This window comes from Schistocerca nitens, chromosome 9, assembly GCF_023898315.1.
Source record: "Schistocerca nitens isolate TAMUIC-IGC-003100 chromosome 9, iqSchNite1.1, whole genome shotgun sequence".
Classification (NCBI taxonomy): Eukaryota; Metazoa; Arthropoda; class Insecta; order Orthoptera; family Acrididae; genus Schistocerca; species Schistocerca nitens.
In genome coordinates, this window is record NC_064622.1 from 383,093,732 (window position 1) to 383,117,509 (window position 23,778).

The window sequence follows — 23,778 nt, forward strand, 5'->3', positions numbered from 1 at the left end:
GCATTTCTTCCATAACATTATACTCTCATACATAAATTTAAAATCACGAAAATCCGTACCTGAGGTAAAGGATCAAATACACAGTCCTTTAACCAAATGTATGTTGGTGGTAGTTAGATCATTCTGCAGTGTCACAAAAACAGAATTTCTGAACTTACTCAATAGTGTTTCACAAAAAAGATACCTTCTCTTTATGGATTCCAAATAAGTCTATGGACAGTTTTCAAAATACTTGCACTGGTAACAAATCTATCAGCATGCCTTAAAATGGCTTCAATGTGTTCCTTTAATGTGGCCTGGTGGGGCTCCAAACACTACCAGTTCTCAAGAAGAGTCCCAAAACTTTTCTGTATGCAGTCTCCTTTATTGATGGGCTACCCTTTCGTAGAATTATATCCATAAACCAAGTCCACCATTAACCTTCCTTACAACTGACTTTACATGCTTGTTTCCTCTCATGTCACGTCCAGTTCTGTAGCAGATGAAAAGAAAAACAAATTTCCAGCAATTATAAAATATGAGCCTCACATCAAAATGGACAAACCTTATGTTAAAGGAGCTGGACTATTAAAAGTAAATTCTGGACTGATGGAATGGAGGGTTGTGAAAAGCAAACAGGCCACATATCTCTTAATTAAAACTCTATAAACATTTAAGCCAAAACAAAGTAGGTCCATCACGGAGTCTAGTGCAGCATCACACATGCAGTGATTACGTGATGAGGGCACAAAACTGAGGGAAATTTAACTGTAACAGAGAGAGCGACTTCTGTATTTTTTATTGTGAATGCTAAGTGGAGACACTAGTAGTTATAGGTCAGAGTGTAATTGCTATAAATAATGGCTGTCACAAACAGCAATTTATTTCTTCTTCAACAACAACTGATATACATACACATCAACATGTGTAATAACACAAATTTCTTAATTTTTTGCCTACTTAATATAATACACATTACAAATAGCTGCTTATCGGTACAAGTGATCCGCCTGGATATTTGCCGCAATTTCAGATTCCCATTTATCACCATTGTTCAACAGTTTTTCCTTGTTGTACAACAATTCCTCGTGAGTTTCTGTAGAGAACTCAAAATTTGGGCCCTGGAACATAAAGATACCATATTTTGATAATTTGGGCAGTAAAGAAACAAACTACAAAAGTCATGGAATAGCAATACGCTCATATACACACGATGATAGTATAGCTTACACAAGATATAAAAGAGTATGCACTGGCAGAACCGTCATTAGGTTTCCAATGTGATGGAAACTGACAGCCTTTGAATTGAGAATGGTAGTTGCAACTGGATGCATGGGCAATTAAATTTCAGAAATTTTTAGGAAATTCAATATTCTGAGCTCCATAGTGCCAAGAGTGTGCCAAGAATATCAAATTTCAGGCACTGCTTCTCACAGTAGTGATACAGTGGCTGACAGCCTTCACTTAATGACCTAGAGCAACGGAGTTCGCATAGAGTTGTCAATAATAACAGACAGGCAACACTACATGGAATATCCATACAAATCAATGTGTGATGTATAACTAACAAATCCATTAGGACAGTACAGTGAAATATGGCATTAATGGGCTATGGTGATTAGTTTGAAGAACATTCTGTACAATTTGAATAATTTGGGCACCAAGGTGGCCCAACATGAATGCCAATGGACATAGCTGAGGTCAGTTCATGCACAAAATTATGAATGGGCAACACTTTCACGATTATAGATGGCTATACAGGCAGATTGGCTACATACACTACTGGCCATTAAAATTGCTACACCACGAAGATGAAGTGCTACAGACACGAAATTTAACTGACAGGAAGAAGATGCTGTGATATGCAAATGATTAGCTTTTCAGAGCATTCACTCAAGGCTGGTGCTGGTGGCGACACCTACAACGTGCTGACATGAGGAAAGTTTCCAACCGATTTCTCACACACAAACAGCAATAGACCAGCATTGCCTGGTGAAACGTTGTTGTGATGCCTCATGTAAGGAGGAGAAATGCGTACCATCATGTTTCGAACTTTGATAAACGTCGTATTGTAGCCTATCGCGATTACGGTTTATCGTATCGCAACACTGCTGCTTGCATTGGTCGAGATCCAATGACTGTTAGCAGAATATGGAATCGGTGGGTTCAGGAGGTAATACGGAACGCCATGCTGGATCCCAACGGCCTCGAATCACTAGCAGTCAAGATGACAGGCACCTTATCCACATGACTGTAACGGATTGTGCAGCAACGTCTCGATCCCTGAGTCAACAGATGGGGACGTTTGCAAGACAACAACCATCTGCACGAACAGTTCGGCGATGTTTGCAGCAGCATGGACTATCAGCTCGGAGACCATGGTTGTGGTTACCCTTGACGCTGCATCACAGACAGGAGCACCTGCGATGGTGTACTCAATGATGAACCTGGGTGCACGAATGGCAAAACGTCATTTTTTCGGATGAATCCAGGTTCTGTTTACAGGACCATGATGGTCGCATCCGTGTTTGGCGACATCGCGGTGAACACGAATTGGAGGCGTGTATTCGTCATCTCCATACTGGCGTATCACCCGGCGAAATGGTACGGAGTGCCATTGGTTACACGTATCGGTCACCTCTTGTTCACACTAACGGCACTTTGAACAGTGGACGTTACATTTCAGATGTGTTACGACCCGTAGCTCTACCCTTCATTCGATCCCTGCGAAACCCTACATTTGAGCAGGATAATGCACAACCGCATGTTGCAGTTCCTGTACGGGCCTTTCTGGATACAGAAAATGTTCGACTGCTGCCCTGGCCAGCACATTCTCCAGATCTCTCACCAATTGAAAACGTCTGGTCAATGGTGGCCAAGCAACTGGCTCGTCACAATACGCCAGTCACTACTCTTGATGAACTGTGGTATTGTGTTGAAGCTGTATCGGCAGCTGTACCTGTACACACCATCCAAGCTCTGTTTGACTCAATGCCCAGGCGTATCAAGGCCGTTATTATGGCCAGAGGTGGTTGTTCTGGGTACTGATTTCTCAGGATCTATGCACCGAAATTGTGTGAAAATGTAATCATATGTCAGTTCTAGCATAATATATTTGTCCAATGAATACCTTTTTATCATCTGCATTTCTTCTTGGTGTAGCAATTTTAATGGCCAGTAGTGTATTTTGCAGGGGACTTCCAACAACTTGTTGAGTCCACGTCACACCGAGCTGCTGTATTATGCTGGGCAAAACAAGGTTGGACAAAATATTAAGAGGTATACCATGGCTTGTCATCTCAGTGTAAAAGATAGTAAGGAGGTAAGAAGAAACATAACCACATTTTCTATAACAATTTGCATAAAATTGATAATTATTACTGCTCCTCGGTTTACACAAAAATTAAAATAGAAAATCAGGTACTATAAAATACGGTCATAACTGTTAGTGACAGAAACATATAAGCACATCATAGAAAGCTGATATCGGCTACTAATAGCTCCATACAGGAGTTTGCAATGCAGCATCACACAACTGGGGGTTCCATGGTGATGCTGGCAATACCAAGAGAAGTGCACATGTGAATCAGAAGACTATGTGGTATAAAGGTGGTCACTAGACAATAATAAACAACTAAATTTTTTTAACATAATTGTTTCAGTATTTAGCATAAAATTCTAAAATAAACTATGTTGAAACCTGGAAAGTACATTTGTGATGCATTCTACAGCAGATGCATATTTGGAACTGACAGCACATGAGAAACTTCTCAGCATAAACATTCATCTTCAGAGATGGTTACAGCTTGGGCAAAAAATGGCTCTTCAGCTTTATTGGTGTTGTTTACATAGATAGATGGACAATTTAAATAGAACATGCAATAACAGGTAAAAGTGGCAATGGTAACAGACTACTAAGCAGGATGCAAACACTCATTTTTGCCTGACCAACATGCAAATGGTATCTTACAGATTGTGGTATTCCTCATTTCTGCTTAAACTCAACATACTAATGTAATTTTTATTTGCTACAAAATATGCCTACACAGTCTCAATGTTCAGAAATTTCCATTAGTTATTCTGACAACTTTAACAAAATGCACTGAAATTTTACAAATGATTCTAAAAGTTGTCACTTTTTTCCATTTATACATTTATTTATTTGGACATTTTAACCAAATAGGGGAAAATCTACAATGGAATAACAGCATGCAATTTTGTCATATGATGACATGATGGATACCGTGGCTGTTGTTTGAAGACAAATGTTGATGGTGTTGGGGCAACAACCAGCCACAAATTTACTTTCAGTTCCTTTATTCAAAGGGTACCGTTACCGGTTTCGAATCGTGATTCATCCTCAGACGATTTATACGCTTTACAACATGTGGTGTGTTTTTTACAAATTGTCGTAAAATATTTTATATTTTAGGACAATTAATCTATAAAAAACACACCACATGTCGTAAAGCGTGTAAATCGTCTGAGGATGAATCACAGTAATTCGAAACCGGTAATGGTACTCTTTGAATAAAAGAACTGAAAGTAAATTTGTGGCTGGTTGCTGCCCCAACACCATCAACATTTGTCTTCAAACAACAGCCACGGCATCCATCATGTCGTCATATGACAAAATTGCATGCTGTTATTCCATTGTAGATTTCCCCCTATTTGGTTAAAATGTCCAAATCTTTACCAGGAGGTAAAATTCAATCTTGATTAATATTGCAAACACTCTCCCCCAATCTCACTCACATTCACATTGTCATGCAACCTGATAATTGGTCTCACACTTTTCTTCAAAGATGGATGGATAACACAAGAGTGAAAGCTAAAATAATGGCAGTGGTAAATAGCTGATTGATCACTTACAAAATGTAATGAGCCAGGCACTCAGGTAAAACATTAAAAAATCCTCTACTATTTTAAGTAATAAGTGGACATTTTACAGAATTTTAAAAGTAGCACCCCATTTGCCTCATTGTCAGCTTAAATACAAGGGAAATCTGCAGGCAAATCAGCTGCTGCTCTATAGTTGGAACATGAAATATAGTCAATCACAATGTGGCACACAGATCTGTACACCATATGCATCACAAACTGGACAGTTCTCTCACCGGAGCAAGAAGCAATTCACCATAGGGCTGTGCTCTATGTGAAGAAGACTGAAAAGACCTCATCTCATCTGAGTGGCCAAAAATAGGTACCGTATTTACTCGAATCTAAGCTGCACTTTTTTTCCGGTTTTTCTAATCCAAAAAATCGCCTGCAGCTTAGAATCGAGTGCAAAGTACGCGGAAGTTATGAAAAATGTTGGTAGGTGCCGCCACAACTAACTTCTGCCGTCGAATATATGTAGCGCTACACAGGCATGCTTTGTAGGCACAAAGAAATACTGGCGCCAAAACCTCTGCGTCAGTAAATAAATTTAAAAAAAAGTGAAAGAAGAGCTTTTTTCTCCGCCCCGAGTTTCGACCACTGCATTTTCATACACTATCCAACAAAGTAAATACGAATTTCGTATTGTTCATCTTCGAATGTAGCAGCATTTCAATGTACTACGAAAATCCGACTGGCTAGACTGTTAGGGATGTTTGTCAATATGGGAAACTCTACGTTCTGAATTTTTTCCTACCTGTGAGAAGAGATGGTTGCGTATAGGAACTTTTATGAATTGTGTATCACATGCAGTATTCTCTTCACCATAAGAACAATATGAATATAATCATTTTGTCATGTATTCTTTCGTGTTTGCAGCTATCTCATTTAAATCCTGTCTGCCTAATAAACTACGAAACTAGGGTGAGACAACATCAAACGCACCAGAATAGACATATAATGTCATGTTTATATTCGTATTATTCTTATGCCTAATAGTGGTACAGTCAGAAATGAAGCACGGCAATTGATTATATTTTTAAATCTAAGATGACTAATTTATGTGCAGAATGTAATGTACTAAAGACGCATCTGCAAAGATTTTCAAACAGAGAAAAATTTTCGTTAAACTCTCGTTCAGAACATCGTCTATCATGCGCAGTCTATTATTTGGTTCTTGTTGATCATTATCAAAGAAAGCAGCAGTGTAAGTAACAACAAATAGCAGTCTCTTGCCATTGTTTCGCTATTTTTTAGTAGTAAGTGGCGGTAGCACGCACAAAAGCAAGCCATGCTGCAAGCGGCGACAGGCCGTAAACACTCATTATCAGAATGCGACAAACAATGCGTGACACAGTACAGTAATGCATCTTCAGCTTAGAGTGACGTAAACACCTATAACAAAGAGAACGGCACTTATCAGATCGAAGAAAAATAAGCAATCAATTCAAACCAGACGAAGCACGTGAAAAAGGAAGGGTACCCGTATAAATACAGACCGAGTGCCTGACGCATAACAATGGCTACCTGGTAAAGCTTAACTGCTAAGCTTACGACTCGAACCAAACTACTGTAGCTGTATCATCATTCATTCAACCTACATTGTGTCTCATAATGGACCGACTTTGTTTCGATTTGGAGGTGCAGCCTAAAACTTCTCTCCCCTTGAATTTCGAGTCTCAAATTTCAGGTGCAGCTTAGATTCGGGAAAATTTTTTTTCCCTTGATTTCGAGTCACATTTTTCAGGTGCGGCTTAGATTCAAGTAAATACGGTATGTCATGGCCATGTCTTTGACATTTCTTAGCTGCAGCTTATTGTCTGTCACTTCCAGTCATTCTTCTACCCATCCTTGCATGACTACCTCAAAAGTGTGGTGACAGGAAGTTGGGGACACCACACAGAACTACATAATTGACACTACACCTCTCCACGGTTGCTATATATGCTAATTTGCTTGCCATATTCTCTTGTGCTCTGGTACACAGCAGAATGATACCTCCTTCCCCAGCCTTTATAGGCACAAAATGACAACCTGAATATTCTGGATTACTGGATCTGGTGGTTAGAAGTATTGCAGAGCAAGAAGGGCATTCAGGGAGTCTCAGTCTGAACACATCTAATCTGCATCAGTGCCCTCAAAATCATATATAATTCTTCACTACACACAGTAAACACTTTAGGTGGTCAGATTTTGAAGATATGATCAGTGCAAACCAGAGCACTCAAGGGAGTTTCATTGCTTAGACTCACCTGTGTATATGATAACACAGTTGTGGTTCTTATTTAAAATTTCATAAAACATGTGCAGGAGTGCAGTCGCTCCTGCATCTCATTAAATTTAAAATTACCCTGGGCCTTTTCAGTAACCAGTGTGGTAATTGATTATCAAACTTCAATTTTTGAAGGTGTTTGCTGCACACCAAATTCTTTCATCCCATTCGGTGTGGTAGGCTGGTACGACGACAATCTTATATGCCTCATGCACCACGAACTGCTACCAGCTAGCAAGGGTAGCACCCAAGCCTCAGTACAAAAACTGGTTATAGGGTTAGTCCTGTAGACATGTGACCAGCCTGGTGTCATGGTTGATAGCATCTATGATCTAGAGGTAAGTAGGTGTTGCTGGTCCACACATTATGTACCCATAATCTAGCCTTATCACATGACTACTTTATAAAACTGGGGCAGATGTATTCTGTCCTATCCCCAACCTGTGGTTAAAACACTAATATTGTTCCGTGATTTCAGGGACCTTGCCTTTAGGTGTGGTAACCACAACAGTTTTGGAAACATTATGAAACCTGCAAGCCCCGCTAAATCTTTAAGATGTAGAATGGAGTCCCTCATTTACAAGGCAGGTAAACTAAAGATAAGAAGCCAATGATTAAAAGCAACTCACTGGGTTGGTAACTGCGCAATGAATGATGCGAAATGAAACAGACAAATGGTGAGCTGGTTGTCAGTAGTCAATTAGAATGCTTGTCAGTTTCCTATGGTTTGCAGATGAATTTAGCTATTATTTTATTTCGTTAATTAGAATTTAATGTATCATCAGAATTTTCGGTAAAATCAGAAATAAAAAAATAGAAGCAGTCATTGCAAAGGTGAATATATATGCTACATATAAATCTATTGCAGCAATTATATTTTTTGTATTAAGATTTGTTAACTTAGCCAACTTGCATTGAAATTGTCTGTTTTCACTTTAATATAAGTCTTGAGCTTGCTACAGGTCAGTCTGTTGGTACATATAATTTCATCGGCTTTGCCAACTCTCAACCAAATTGTCATATTCCAACCTAACCTCAACTTTGGGCTTCACTTCAGGTCATTCTGACAGCATGTCTACGTTTCTTCCAGTCACATTCGTTGGCTTCCCCCACTCGTAGCTAAATCGTCACATTCCAACCTAACCCCAGGCTTCACTACAGGTCAGTGTCACCATATTTAGTTTCCTTCCTGCTCTGTGTAAAAAACAAATGTGACCATTCACCTCCCATCACTCACCACACAGTTACCAACTGCAGCAAAAAATGGAAGAGCCAGGTACACTGTAACACTCTCTTTAGTTACCCTAGAGCAAACTGCACAGATGTTCTCACTTAAACTGTGATATGCCATTCTGCTACATAACATTCATTTCTTTGTAAATGCTTCAGTTGTGCAACACACAGAACCAGCGACTTTTTAAACGGAACTATCAAAACAATGCAAGCTTACAATGAATCTAAAATTCGTATGACGGATACTTTTATATCTGAACAAACCTCCACTATGGCATCAACAGGACAAGCTTCCTGGCAGAATCCACAATATATACATTTCGTCATGTCAATATCATAGCGTGTTGTTCGGCGACTTCCATCTTCTCGTTCCTCTGCTTCAATAGTGATAGCCTTAAACATAAAATTTTATGTAAGGAATTATACAATAAATAACAATGTCTGCATAAGTGAAATATAAAAAACTAGCTCTCTCTCTCTCTTCCCCCCCTCCCACCCCCCTCTATCTCTCCCTGTCCACACCCCCATTGTTCTTACCTTCAACTGCAGCTCCACATTCATGGTTGCAACTGTGTCCTGAGCAAACTAGCAAATAAATAATTTAAGTATTTTGTATAATTGAATCACCTATTACTGTAATTTGTAAAATGAACCTAATTAGAAATTCCTTATAGGTAAAAGCTGGGACTCACAACACAGACCTATACCTTTCAGCAGTAATGCTCCACTTATTATGATCCAAGAGTGTCTGAAAGCTTCAGTTTGCAGGTCCTCCAAATACAGTCTGCTAATTGGGATTTCTGAGAGTCATGTTTTAAAATGAACAAATATTTTGGCACTACAGAAAGTGGCCTTCATAATGATGTCATTTCATTTTAGATTTATTAAATTCTTCCAGTTCTTACATCACCTGACATGGGAATTATGAAATTTGTCATATGATTGGATTTTGGAGTGAGGAGACAGTAGTCGAGGTTCTTTACAGGTTAAAATTATTCATTTACTACTGGCTGATATCGTTAACTCAGGACAAAGTTGCAGCCATGATGTGGAGCTGCAGTTTAAGGTAAGAATAATGGGGAGGTGGTGGTGTGGAGAGGGAGAGATAGAGGGTGGGTGGCGGGGGGGGGGGGGGGGGGGGAGCGCTAGATTGAATGTAGTTAACTGTAAATCAATTTGTATGCATGTACGAAAGTAACACTGGATATCATGTACCGTAAATGATCAGCATGTTACCATATTTATAGTGAGAAGATGTTTTACAGTTATACTAATAACTAAATCTGAGTTGTTACTTACCGTACGGAAAAGTTGCGATTATGATCTACGGAACATGCAAATAAGTTTCCTGTTAATTATTATTAGGAAACTGAATAAAATACCATATATTCACAAGGAGTTTTTAGACCTCATCCAATTACAGGACACCACAATTGGACAAGCACATGAGAATTCAATCTGCCATGGTATTTATTAATTCCCACAGTATTGCAGCTATGACTGATGGATCAGTGACAGCAGGGTGTATCAAAAGAAAGCCAATTATTGTAAGAGTCTATAGATACAGATTGCACAAATCTTTTTGTTTTAAAAACATAAATGTCAACATGAGTTTGTCAGACTGAAACACTCAGGTTCCTCAATAGATTAACTTTGAGCCATATCTCACGGACAATGGTAGTATAGAAATGCTACACAACAAGTAGGAATTATGCCCAAATCATAGTAAAAGTTCTAATCTCCCTTTAATTCTCCTGATCAACTGTTAAACTGTTTGTGATTAGAAACAGGATTCAAAGACTGCTGCTAGGCAGTTCTTTTTCTGCTTATAAAAATTGGTCCATTGCATTATGAATTTCTTACAGGTTTTAAGAATACAGCTTACTCATTCGACATCTACAAACATACATACTACACAACATACATCTACATACATGCTACACAATGTATGGTGCATGATGGAGGGTACCTTGTATCGCTAATAGTCATTTCCTATCCTGTTCCACTTGCAAATAGAGTGAGAGAAAAAAAATGATTGTCATACTTACAAGCCCTAGCTCCTCATATATTCAGGGTCCTTAGACAACAGATGCATTGGCAGCAGAATAATTTTGCAGTCAGTTTCAAATGCAGACTGTTTAAATTTTCTCAATAGCTTTTCTTGAAAAGAATGTTGCTTTCCCTCTAGGAATTCCCATTTGAGTTCCTGAAGTACCTCTGTGATACCGATACAGTCGACCATTTGTCATCCCTACTATCTGTCTTATGTGCTCATTCTATCTCATGTTGCTTTGCAATGTCACACCTAGATATTTAATCAATCTGGCCGTTTCACCATACCAATGCTGTATTCTAACATTACAGAATTGCTTTTCCTACTGATCTGTATTAACTTACATTTTTCTACATTTAGAGCAGGCTGCCATCATCATACCAAGTACAAATTTTGTCCAAATGAACTTGCATAATCCTATAGTCACTCCATCACATTTTCCTTTACACCTCAGCATCATCAGCAAACAGCCATAAATTGATGCTCACTCTGTCTGTCAGATAATTTATGAATATAAAGAATAAGAGGGGTCATATCACACTTCCCTGGAGCACTTCTGCTGATACCATTGTCCCTGATGAACACTAACAGTTGAGGACAACGTACTAGGTTCTATTACTTAGGAAGTGTTTGAGCTACTCACATATCTGGGAACTTATTCCGTATGCTCGTAACTTCATTAGTAGTCTGCAGGAGGACACTGTGTCAAATCTTTTCTGAAATCTAGAAATATGGAATCTGCCTGTTGCCCTCCATCCATAGTTCACAGTGATTTTCAAATCTCTGCTCACTGGTGGACAGAACTTTTTCCGTCCCAACGAACTTAATTATATTCAAACTCAGCATATGTTCAAGGTTCTTTCTTTTACTTTTCTTACATACAGGAATCACCTGCACTTTTTTCCAGTCACTTTGGACTTGGTGTTGGGCGAGATTCGTGATAAATGTAAGCTGAATAAGAGACTAACGCCTTAAAGTGCTGTGTGTAAACCAAACTGGAATTTCATCCAGACCTGGCGATTTACTTATTTTCAAATTCTTTCATTTGTTTCTCTGCGTCAAGGATGCCTATTACTATGCCCTCCATATGGGACCCTGTACGATAGTCAAATGACGGCATGATTGTATGATCCTTCTTTATGAATGATTCCCTAAATGTGGAATTTTGAACTACATTTTTCCTTTTGCTGTCCTCTACTGCCACACCAGATTGGTCTACGAGTGACTGGATAAGAGACTTCAACCCGCTTAGTGATTTTATGTAGGACCAGCATTTTCTCTGGTTCAGCAGGATCTTTTGCTAAGGTATGGCAGTGGTAATAGTTTTATTTTTTCTGCATCTTTCTACTACCTTTTACCTGTCATTATAGGCACATTCTGCTTTGAACCAAAAGTGCAATAGTCACTGCTTATTTAGCACTTTCTGAATTTTGTTATTAAAACAACACTTAGTCTATTCCATCCCTTGCTCCCTTACTCTGATCACACTTCTCCACAATGTGATTTACAATCAGTTTAAACTTTGCCCATAATTCCTCTATGTCTGTCATATTGGAATTAAATGATGTCCATTCATTGTCCGACTGGCACACCAACAACTGCTTATCAGATCATGTTGAATCACCCAGTAATTCTAAGACTTGTAATCCTCGTCTCAGATTTTTAAGAAACGTAAGACCTTCTGCAGTTTTTTTTTGTCCTGAATTTTCAGCGTAGTGATATTTTGACAATTTGGTTCTGTGAGAATGTACTTGCAAAGTGGTACTTCTCTACAGAAACACTCATAATAATTCAGACCTTTGAGGTGCTTTGGGTTTGAAATTTCTTCAGAAGATTAGAGGCATATAGTTAAAGAGTCACACAACTATTCATGCAGTAAAGTCACAAATAAAATTACAAAACAATCCTAAAGTGTGATGCCTGTTCAAAAACTGGCAGAACATTCATGATTTCATGCCAATGGTGTATTGGAACGAAATGTAGTTGGCATCCCTGCACACGCCTGTGTTTAGTATACAACTACTGGAAGTTTCGTTGTTGTATTTCTGTTAGTTATTATTCAGTGCTTTATTGAGTAGAATGTAGTGTAGCACAGTTGGTGAATTTCAAGATGGCAATGTTAGAGGAGCAACTCGTCTGCATTAAGTTTTGCGTAGAAACTCGAGAAAACCTTTGCAGAGACACACCAAATGATGCACGAAGCCTATGGTGATGAGTGCTTAAGCCATACTCAGTGTTATGAATGGTTCACAAGGTTTAAAAATAGCCAGATGGAAGTTGAAGATGGTGTTCATTCAGGACACCTTTCGATGTCTACTGATGATGCTCATGTCACATCAATGAAATTGTGTGCGCCAACTGAAGACTGACTGTCCGAGAGATTGTAGAAGAATGTAACATTTCAGTTGGATCATGTCATGAAATCATGACACAGAATCTTGGAATGCACAGTGTTGCAACAAAGCTCATCCCGCAGCTCATGAGTAAAGGCCAAAAAGATCTTCCCCTTGCAGTTTGTGAAGAGCTTTTGGGTCTCACAAATGAGAGTGAGATGTTCCTTAAGGGAAGCATAACTGCTGATGAGATGTGGGTCTATGTTTACGCTGTTGAGACCAAGGTTCAGCCTCCACAATGGGTCGTGAAAGGTCCTCCAACACCAACAAAAGCTCCTCAGATCAGGTCGAATGTGAAAGGCATGCTGATAGTATTCTTTAACTCTGAATGATTAGTTCATCATGAATTCGTGCCACAGGGACAAACTGTTAGTCGATGGGACTATCAGGATGTGTTGCAATGCCTGTATGAAAATGTGAGGAAAAAATGGCCTGAAATGTGGTGAGCTAACTCGTGGCTCTTGGATCACATCGACGTGCCCACACATTCATCCCTGTTGGTATGTGACTATTGCACGAAAAGCGAAATTAGTGAGCCGTCTCATCCTTCGTACTCTCCAGACCTGGCCCCTGCTGACTTTTTATTTCCAGTGTTGAAAACCCTATTGAAAGGACAACGATTTGCAACAATAAATGAGAGAAAAGAAAATTCGCAGATGGTGCTTCATCCAATGCAGCAACAAGTGAACCAATACTGCTTCCGGAAGTGGAAAAGGCATTGAGAGCAGTGTATCAACTGTGGAGGAGAGTATTTTGAAGGAGACCTTGCACAATAAGTAATAGACAAGTATAGAAAAAAATTTGTGGACAATGTTAGGGAATTTTCTGAACAGACCACCTATGTCACTTTCTCATTTTGGGAAAAATTACAAACAAGTTGAAAAAAGCTTATATAGCATTTCTGCAAACTGCTGGGAAGCTAGTTTTAGTCTTAAGTAATTCCCAAGATTGTAGACTTTCTAATAAAAAAAAAAGTGTGTGTGTTTTTATGAATGGCCACACAAATAAATATGAAACCAAAATACTTTTTCCTGTGATGAAAAAAGTGTCATTCAAAGTAAGTTCACCCAGGCCTAATACCCACTTCCTCTGATGAAAGGGTACTAAATTAGTATATTTAAATAATTATTATGGGCTGACAAATTAAATGTAAGTGTGAAAAATTTATTTCATTTTACTAATTATCTAGTAATTTCTGAAAGACTATAATGTATTGCGTTTATCTGTGCTGCTGAACCCATAGATAAGAAAATGTTCTCTGTGCCTGCAGGAGTTTGCTTGAAACCTGTACAGACATGGAAAGTATGCAAGAATCAGTCCATTTGACCTCAGTTGCTCTTTGTCATACTATGAGACTGTTCGTCTGCGATGCAACCATTTATCATTTTATTAGGTTGGCGCGTAAGTTCGTGGCATTTTTGTTTTGCATGTTGGTATTCTCGTTGCTAAGGTTTATTTACTGATAGTAATTTTTCAATTGTAGTTCACTATCGCTTCTTGAATTTTTGTATTGTTTTGCTGACTGGAGATAGTGAGTGGAACTGTGGAAGCTAGAAAATGGAGTGCCTAGTGGAGAAACCTGAACATTTCCATCAGATTCTTTTGCTTGAGTTCAATAGTGGGGTGACATAAGCAGAAGCAACCAGGAACTGCACCATTACAGTGATAATGCCATCTGATAGGGCATGGAAAGAAAATGGTTTTCTTGTTTTAAGGAGGATCATTTTGACGTTAGCAACTCCACATTCAGGAAGACCTTTGGGATTTGATGAAGATTGTTCAAACACATTAATCCACAAAGATCCACATCAGTGGATCGCGATCTGGCAAATGTGATGATCTGGGATCATATACCATTGTGTGACATTTGCATGCAATGAGGAAGGTTCAAACATTGCATGTGTGGGTACTGCATGCTCTAAGCCAAAATCACAAAAATCAGTGGGTGGCCATTGTGCATCTCTGCCTGATCATCACCAACTGACTCATGAACAACATCGAACATTCCTATCCTGCATCATTACTGGTGATGATAAATGACGTCTTTATGCTAACACAAGAAAAACAAAGGAATGGCTGAGCCCAAACAAAGCAGCAACTCCCCGCACAATGAACTGCACGCATCCACAAAAGATAATGTTATGCATCTGGTGGAATAGTGACGGTGTACTACAAATTGCTTCCCCCAGGTCTAACCATCATGACTCACATTTACTGTTAACAACTGAGACATATTGAAGAGACAATCCAAAAATGATGACCAGGAAGATTGCATGAAGAGATGCTACTCCATGATAACACCTATCCGCATTCTACTAGACTGACAAAAATCACTATACAGCATTTGGGTTGGGTAGTCATTCCGCACCCACCTTATTCACATGATCATCCACCCTCAGATTTTCACTTCTTCCACTCTCTATTTACCAACCTTCACAGTTTCCACAATGAAAATACACTACAAGCACGGCACGATGGGTTCTCCACCTCAAAACCAAGTGATTTCTACAGACTGGAATTGAAAAGTTCCCCCAGCATTGGCAGGTTGTTGTAAGCAGTGAAGGAGAATATACGAGGTGCATTCAAGTTCTAAGGCCTCCGATTTTTTTTCTCCGGACTGGAAAGAGATAGAAACATGCACATTGTTTTAAAATGAGGCCGCGTTCATTGTCAATATGTCCCAGAGATGGCAGCACCGTACGGCAGATGGAATTTTACCGCCAGCGGCGAGAATGAGAACTGTTTTAAATACTTAAAATGGCGATGTTTTCCTTACTTGAACAGCGTGCAATCATTCGTTTTCTGAATTTGCGTGGTGTGAAACCAATTGAAATTCATCGACAGTTGAAGGAGACATGTGGTGATGGAGTTATGGATGTGTCGAAAGTGCGTTCGTGGGTGCGACAGTTTAATGAAGGCAGAACATCGTGTGACAACAAACCGAAACAACCTCGGGCTCGCACAAGCCAGTCTGATGACATGATCAAGAAAGTGGAGAGGATTGTTTTGGGGGATCGCCGAATGACTGTTGAACAGATCGCCTCCAGAGTTGGCATGTCTGTGGGTTCTGTGCACACAATCCTGCATGACGACCTGAAAATGCGAAAAGTTTCATCCAGGTGGGTGCCACGAATGCTGACGGATGACCACATGGCTGCCCGTGTGGCATGTTGCTAAGCAATGTTGACGCGCAACGACAGCACGAATGGGACTTTCTTTTCGTCGATTGTGACAATGGATGAGACGTGGATGCCATTTTTCAATCCAGAAACAAAGTGCCAGTCAGCTCAATGGAAGCACACAGATCGAGCTAACGTTACGCAACAGTTTCTTCGTGATAACAACTTTGAAGTGATTCCTCATGCTCCCTACTCACCTGACCTGGCACCTAGTGACTTGTGGCTTTTTCCAACAATGAAAGACACTCTCCGTGGCCGCACATTCACCAGCCGTGCTGCTATTGCCTCAGCGATTTTCCAGTGGTCAAAACAGACTCCTAAAGAAGCCTTCGCCGCTGCCATGGAATCATGACGTCAGCGTTGTGAAAAATGTGTACGTCTGCAGGGCGATTACGTCGAGAAGTAACGCCAGTTTCATCGATTTCGGGTGAGTAGTTAATTAGAAAAAAAATTGGAGGCCTTAGAACTTGAATGCATCTCGTATTATTAATGATTAAATCTCTGTTATGTGTATTTGTTGTGTCTATTGAACTTATGGAATAACACTAAAAACTTACGCACCAACCCAATATTTGTAATGAAGTATGTTTTAAATGAAGTAGTGTTCTGATAATTACAATGGAAACTATGAATTCATGTAGTGTTGAACAATTACTTGAAAAACTATCATTTGACGAGCCACACCCCATAAAAACCCTTCAAAAATTTTCAGAGATGAGAAGACCAGAAAGAGTTGATATTCTATGGTCCAATACAAACTTCCCAGAAGATGATGAAAGAACTACTAGACATGGATTCATGAATACTATTACTTACAAGTTTTTGAAAGCTATCAAAGAACTTGCTGTGATAATATCAAAATACAGACACACAATTAAACAATCCTTGAGGTCTGTAAGCTTGGCTTTGTCTAATTAATGCAAGGGTAATCTATATACAACCAAGAAAAGAAAGACACTCTACAACATATTGTAAGATAAACTGAAATCACTGACGGAAATTAAAGCAATGCAGGTGACCCGGAGGCAACATTTCACGAGTCCGTACTAAAACATCAAAGCATGAGGACACAAATAAAACTTTGGATGATTTGAGCTGTTCTCCCTTAAATATTCATTCCATTTCAAATCACAGCAAGACTTCATGTGGCAAACTGCAGCTAGAAAAAGTGAAGCATACTTTGGAAAAAAAAGTGTTCCCAGCATATATTGTATGGTTGAAGTTTGTGACAGTAAGGAAGATAAAGCAGATGATGAAATTGAGAAAGCTGCAAGACTTTGATACAATATTGTTAATGTAAGAAAGGTAGCAAAAGATAATCCGGGGGGGGGGGGGGGGGGGGGAGTTTTCACTTTACCTCCTTCCTCTCAATAAGTCATAACTCAACATTAATGAGTATGTAGACTGAAAACATACATCGGTATTTTGTCAATTCCTAACTGAAAAGTAAATAAATGATTGCTGCAGAAGTTGTAAAGTTTGTGACCGATTTTTACCGAAATGATGAATATACTCAAATGTTACCAGCAGCAAAAGACATAGTTAGCACTTGGAAGAATATATATAGGTTTTTTTTGTTCACTAAGACCGAAGTGGTATATTTTAATTTTAACTGGTACTTTGGGCCTGCAGTAATCAACAAAACGTAAAACTGCTTTTGGATGTAAAACTCTTTGAAGAAAACCAAAATAAAAGTTATAAAATTCCTTGTATGTGACTCTGGAAACTGACATCATCCTCAAACATCGCATAAATTGTCCCAGTAATGACAAAGTGTCAGAATTTTTGGAAGAAAAATTAGCTTAAGACCTGGCCACACAGAATATGGTTTATGACCTTGAGCCGTGGGAGGCAGGCTGTGTCACTGAAATGTGTGCTGTTGCATTGTGTTGGTCACACAGAGGGCAATCTTGCCCCTGCGGCAACTGGCCAGCCTTTGCACTAAGCACCGGTCTGTCTCAAAACACAGGTTTGCTACGATGGTCAGTGCCTGCATATTGATGGGGAGGTGGTTGGTTGGGGGAAGGAATGTGGGATGGGTATTTAATTTGATAGTATTCACTTTTGGGATGTTTAGTTTGATACTGAACCATGCTTTATTTTTGGTTTTTGTTTAGTAGGCTACAGATATTTACGTACTACAGCATTTTTTTTGGTGAGAAGTAAGTCATATAATGAAAATTCCTAGAAAGAACAACTTGTAAAGTAAGGTAAATGCAACCATTTACCTATAGCAGACTGGTGTGCATTGCATACACACATACACAACAGAATACCGTGTTCACTTAGCTTTCCAGTACAGTGTCTCCCAACCTGGGGTAATTACCCACTGAGGTGTCAAATGAGATTTCATTCTGTTTCAGTCACAAAACTAAATTATCAAAAGATCATTATCATTATTATTACAGTTTTGTAAGATTCAAATAGTGATCACATAAGCTTACTAATAATTACTTTTTCTCAATTAGTAGCATTAATGCAGTGGAGGTTACAGGTTCCTCACATAGTCCACCCACTACATACATATGTTGTACTTTGTCCCGCATACTGCTAATGATAAAAGTGAAAAATAAATGTAACAATTGCAAAATGTCTCAAGAAAATGTCTCCTCGAAGTGGTAGACAGTACCTGCAGTAGTCTAGAAATTGCTTCATCACACAGCAGAACGACACAGCAGTAACTACCTCACAGCTGCTATAGTGCCATACACAATATCAATATTATTACTGCTGCTATTAGTGGCTGTGGTCAGACACAAAGCATTAACAGCCTGAAGTCCTCTAATTTCTGCCAGTTCAGAGGTAAGCAGTGCAGCAATCAAGTAATTTACTAACAGTATGTACAGTGCACACATTTTAACTTGATTGATTTTAAATGCAGTTGCAGTGTGCAGATGAAGCAATTGAGAGGAGTAATGCAGGTGAAGTATGTTTTGTAACATGTGTCTACCCTCACTGTGGATAGTTAGCTTTCTTATCTAAGGAAGAGTTGAGGGAAGTATTTACAATATACCAAGAATTCCTTTGTCATTCATTCTAAAATCCCCTCCACCACACACACACACACACACACACACACACACACACACACACACACACACACACACACTCTAAATACTTTGACTTTCACCATTTTAAAAATAAAAGTGTTCCAAGAAGTCATTCATTCTACAGTTGTGTTAGGTGCTAAAGTCGGTGATTGGCATGGGGGGGTTATTACCTAATGTATGAGTGCAGTCAGGGGTAATGGTCTTAAGAAGGTTAGGAACCACTGTAATCTAACAAAGAGCACAAATTCACACATGCAACTACACTGCCATCCAAACACCCACTAGGATTCAGTCACTGTAGTAGTGTGTTTCTGGGTGTGAATGTGTTTATGTTCCACTAGAAAAAAAGCCACAGCTCAAAAGCTTCTCAACAATGTTTTCTGTTGCCGTACGTGTATCAATGCACCCCACAGTCTGTTATGCGAGTGGTTGTCTTTTCCTTATTTCACGTATTGTTCTATCTAAAATGTAACCTATTAAGATGTGTTTATTTAGTATGTGAATTTTACTGTGAATGTACTGATGCATGTTTAGTGGGTATCGCGAATTTCACTTTAGCTACACACTTAAACTGAAGCCAATGATCAAATGTACATTTATACTGGTGTGTTATTTGGATTCAGTGTGAATATGGTATTTTCGTAATTGTTCGGTATTGCCGTGTACTGAAGTTAGTCAAGTGCATGTAACTATGCCAGTCTTCTGTCATAACTGGTATGTTATCTTCCTAATATCTTCATTCATTTCACAGTTGGCTGGCATTAATTTCATTTTAGCCATATAGATATGAAGTGAATCTAGCATCAGTATTGTGTTCTCCAGTCCTCCCTGAGAGTATTACTGCCCTGTGGTTAGCTCATACTCTTTATTTCAGTTTTGTTATGGAGGTTAAGCAAAAATAAGAATATGAAATCTATGATGTTCTTTGGAGGATTTATATAATGTCAGATTAAAGAATTTTTTAATTTATTTCAAATATGGAGGGAGTGCCCATCCAAAACCTCAAAATTCCTGTTTATATCGTGTTAGGTACTATTGCTTTTCAGGTGCTTTAGGTCATATTTATTATGATAAAACTGCTATTAATGTGATTTCATTAACGTTGCACAAGTGACATGGCTGACATATTGGACATAGTCAAGTTGCTTATGCTTGCCTCTTTGATGATATCACAGGTTAAAGCCGAAGCCTGGAATTGAATGGTTCAGTATCCTACACATAGTGGTTTAATAAGGAAGGGTACAACTTCCTCTTCCCGACTTTCAATTTACAAACTATAGCCAATTACAGATTACCTACAGTTTAGTGTGGATTCTGAAAGTTACAGAACTTACCGTCAGCCAGATTTAGGAGTTGGTAAATGTGCACTTATTGCGTCAGTGGCTTTTATGTTGCATGCTGCCATTCGTAACTGTTTGCACAGTGGAAAATTAACACAACAGATGGTTAGACAAGATAGAGGAACCAATGAGAAAACAGTGTTTGATAAATGATGTCATGATGTGGAGTGTTTCAAATTACATGGCTGCTTGCAGGATGATGTGTAAAACAGAATATTCCATAAAATTTAAACTGTACTCTTACATTCCTGCATAACCACAACATTTGGTATAGGGACATTTCACAAATACTCAACAAACTTTTCAGAACGATACGCTAAAAATCAGTTGGTGATCACAGCCTGTCACATCTATTGGCTTTGCCACCTCACAACCAAACTGTAACATCGGAATAAAAAACAATATGCCACAACATCCTGACATAGCCTAAGAAACATACAACACAGGAAATACATACATAAACCAGAAAGCAATTTCACAATCCACAACAGACACCTCAATAATCATCAATTTATGCTACATCGTAAACAAAAGTAATCAACTCTTATCTTCTGACAAAACAAGTCATTAGCTTCAGCAATTCTCAGTGGCTATTGCATACTGATTGGCTATGAATAATGGGAAGGAATTGCAAACTTTAGCACGCTATGGAAGAGCCACCGACACAGTTAAGTGCACTTCAGCTGTAAAAGTCAACTTAAACACCACTGAGGCTAAGAAACTCTGAAAGCAAATAAAAAGTCTATGACAAATTTGCTAATACAGCACAAGCTCTATCATAAAGAGGAGGAAGCATGCTGCTCTGCTGATTTCACCATCTATATGAAGTCCAATTGAACAATTTGATATCTTAAGGTGTTATGTACTATAAATGGCATCATTATGGCTGCAAGATGGAACAATATTGTTTACAATGGAAATTACCTCTTTAACATGTAATGACATATTGTACACGCAAACAAAGTTGACATTTGGCGCAGTGGCTGATGGGAGTGACTGTAAAGGCATTTCCCATTTACAGCTGCACCCATCAGACAGCATGCCGAGTGTCAACTATGTTTGCACATTTAATACCGTAATTCATATCTGGGAATACATAAGATCCATAGAATATTATTTTCAGAGCTCCTAATGAATTGATTTATTACCCTTAATATCAGCTTCATGATAATCACATGTAAAGCAACCTTCTTTATAGTTTGTGAAGTTACACTTTCAATGAATAGGTATTTCCTCCATTTCACTATTTGACAATGACTTCTGTGTGACAAATGTTTAGGGACTAACTTCCACAACTCATACTAAGTAAACAATCTGACCTAATAGTGTCTTACCAATGAATAACTAGTTTTGGTTGTTAGTGATCTCCATTAATAAGATATAATGCAATGCAAAGTTAACTACGTTGTATTCTGAAATAGTTGAAGTACAGGAGAGCTTCATGGGTTAAAAGTTTCGATCCTGTCCAATGAAACACCATCTCACGGAGGAAAAATTTAATAGTAAATCAGGTTATTATTGCTTGTCATAAAAAATGCTCGGACTGACGTCAGTAATCCAAAAGTCTGAGGGGCACAGGTAGGCACTAGGCCTATGGAATTCTTTCTGATAATTACCTCACGATTCCGCTACCAATGAAACAAGTAAATAGTAAAAGTCTCACCTGTGCTGGGCAAATTGCCTCGCAGAGTTTACACGCTATACAGCGTTCTTCACCTGATGGATACCTCCGTAGGGCATGTTCACCGCGGAACCTCGGACTCAGTGGACCCTTCTCGAAAGGATAATTTATTGTCGCTGGCTCCTTAAATATATGTGCCAATGTTACGCCGGCCCCTGTCATGAGTGAGTTACGTTTAGCACCTATCGTGGCACAGAACCCACGAAGTTCATTCTAGTACAGTAAATTACCTCTGAAAAGTTCAGTCCAAAACATAGTCTGAGCTGCACGGTCTGTTATATCCTTGAATTCCATACTTTCTTCCTCTGCATTCACATATTTATAATTACTGCGGGATGGGGTGACACAGGTTATGCCATATACACGTCTCAACAACCGACCTTGAATAGAAAAACATTGACTTTGTTACACGAATCTCTTTCATAAACTTTGATTTCGTTTATTTATCCATACGTATAACAGAAATATCACTACACCATGTAAATTCTTAAATTACCTGCTTTCCCCACTTCCCACAACTTCAACGCAGCCATATTTACCAGAGACTACTACTCAATGCACACAAGAAACCATAGACCTTCGTGATCTATGCAAAAAACCAGTGATCTCCAGTATACAGATCACTGCAAAAACCTATTCTGCCACAGTTCCACAGATGTAGCACTACACCACCACTGGCAGACTTGTGTTAAGATAAAATAAGATAAGATGTTGTTGTTGTTGTTATGGTCTTCAGTCCTGAGACTGGTTTGATGCAGCTCTCCACGCTACTCTATCCTGTGCAAGCTTCTTCATCTCCCAGTACTTACTGCAACCTACATCCTTCTGAATCTGCTAATTGTATTCGTCTCTTGGTCTCCCTCTACGATTTTTACCCTCTACGCTGCCCTCCAATGGTAAATTGGTGATCCCTTGATGCCTTAGAACATGTCCTACTAACAGGTCCCTTCTTCTTGTCAAGTTGTGCCACAAACTCCTCTTCTCCCCAATTTATTCAATACCTCCTCATTAGTTATGTGATCTACCCATCTAATCTTCAGCATTCCAAGATAAGATACTTTATTGTCACATAACATATTTTTATACAATCATTCGATTGAGAACATTGGTGACTCGTCAGTCTTTAACCTACGTTGTTACAGTATTTTATATACTACAGGAAATACGTAATACGTACACTGCTTATTATAATAAATACAACATTATATTTTAAATCTCTTCGTAACTCATCGAATCATTACCATAGCCTTCACACACCTATATGAAGTATGGCTGTACTGAACGGAATACAAACTGCCATTCAAACTATAATTCTATATATAAACATGAATATACAGTGAACGTGTATACTTTGTATCTCTATGGCTTCGAAAGTATATCATTTGTACTTGTATCCTTACTCCCTGTTCCTGTTTATAAATTCTTCTAAACTATGACATTTGCTCTTTATTCATTTAGAAATTCTTCTAGACTATAATAACATTTGCTCTTTAGGTATGTGCCAATGGTCTCCAATGTGGGTTCCCCAAATATTCACCTTATCTTATTTCTGATCTTCAGAGCCATGTAATATGGAGTATTTTCATATACTGTGTGTCAGTGACAAGGTAGCATGCATTTCAATTTTTATGTCTAGTTTGATAGGCATGTATGAATGTATTTCCTTCAAACAGATGCGAGTTTTTCTGTTCAAAGAGAAGTATTTCATATATGAAGATGG

General features: G+C 38.8%; 1 protein-coding gene across 1 annotated transcript; it reads right to left on the minus strand.

Moving 5' to 3' along the window:
• Positions 1–837: 837 nt before the first annotated feature.
• On the minus strand, positions 838–22,666 carry LOC126203760 (NADH dehydrogenase [ubiquinone] iron-sulfur protein 8, mitochondrial). Its single transcript, XM_049938129.1, has 5 exons — positions 22,555–22,666; positions 22,289–22,438; positions 22,041–22,213; positions 8,627–8,755; positions 838–1,100 (listed from the first exon to the last, which is right to left on the minus strand). The coding sequence occupies exons 1-5, from the start codon at positions 22,589–22,591 to the stop codon at positions 969–971; spliced, it is 621 nt and encodes a 206-aa protein (XP_049794086.1). The 5' UTR covers positions 22,592–22,666; the 3' UTR covers positions 838–968.
• Between the last annotated feature and the right edge of the window lie 1,112 nt (positions 22,667–23,778).

Coding starts and splice junctions, on each gene's coding strand:
- LOC126203760 (XM_049938129.1), bottom strand. CDS start 22,591: ATGGCTGCGTTGAAGTTGTGGGAAGTGGGGAAAGCAG. Junction 22,214..22,288: donor TTGGACTGAACTTTTCAGAG/GTAATTTACTGT, acceptor CACTCATGACAG/GGGCCGGCGTAACATTGGCA. Junction 8,756..22,040: donor AGGCAATTTGCCCAGCACAG/GTGAGACTTTTA, acceptor TTTATGTTTAAG/GCTATCACTATTGAAGCAGA.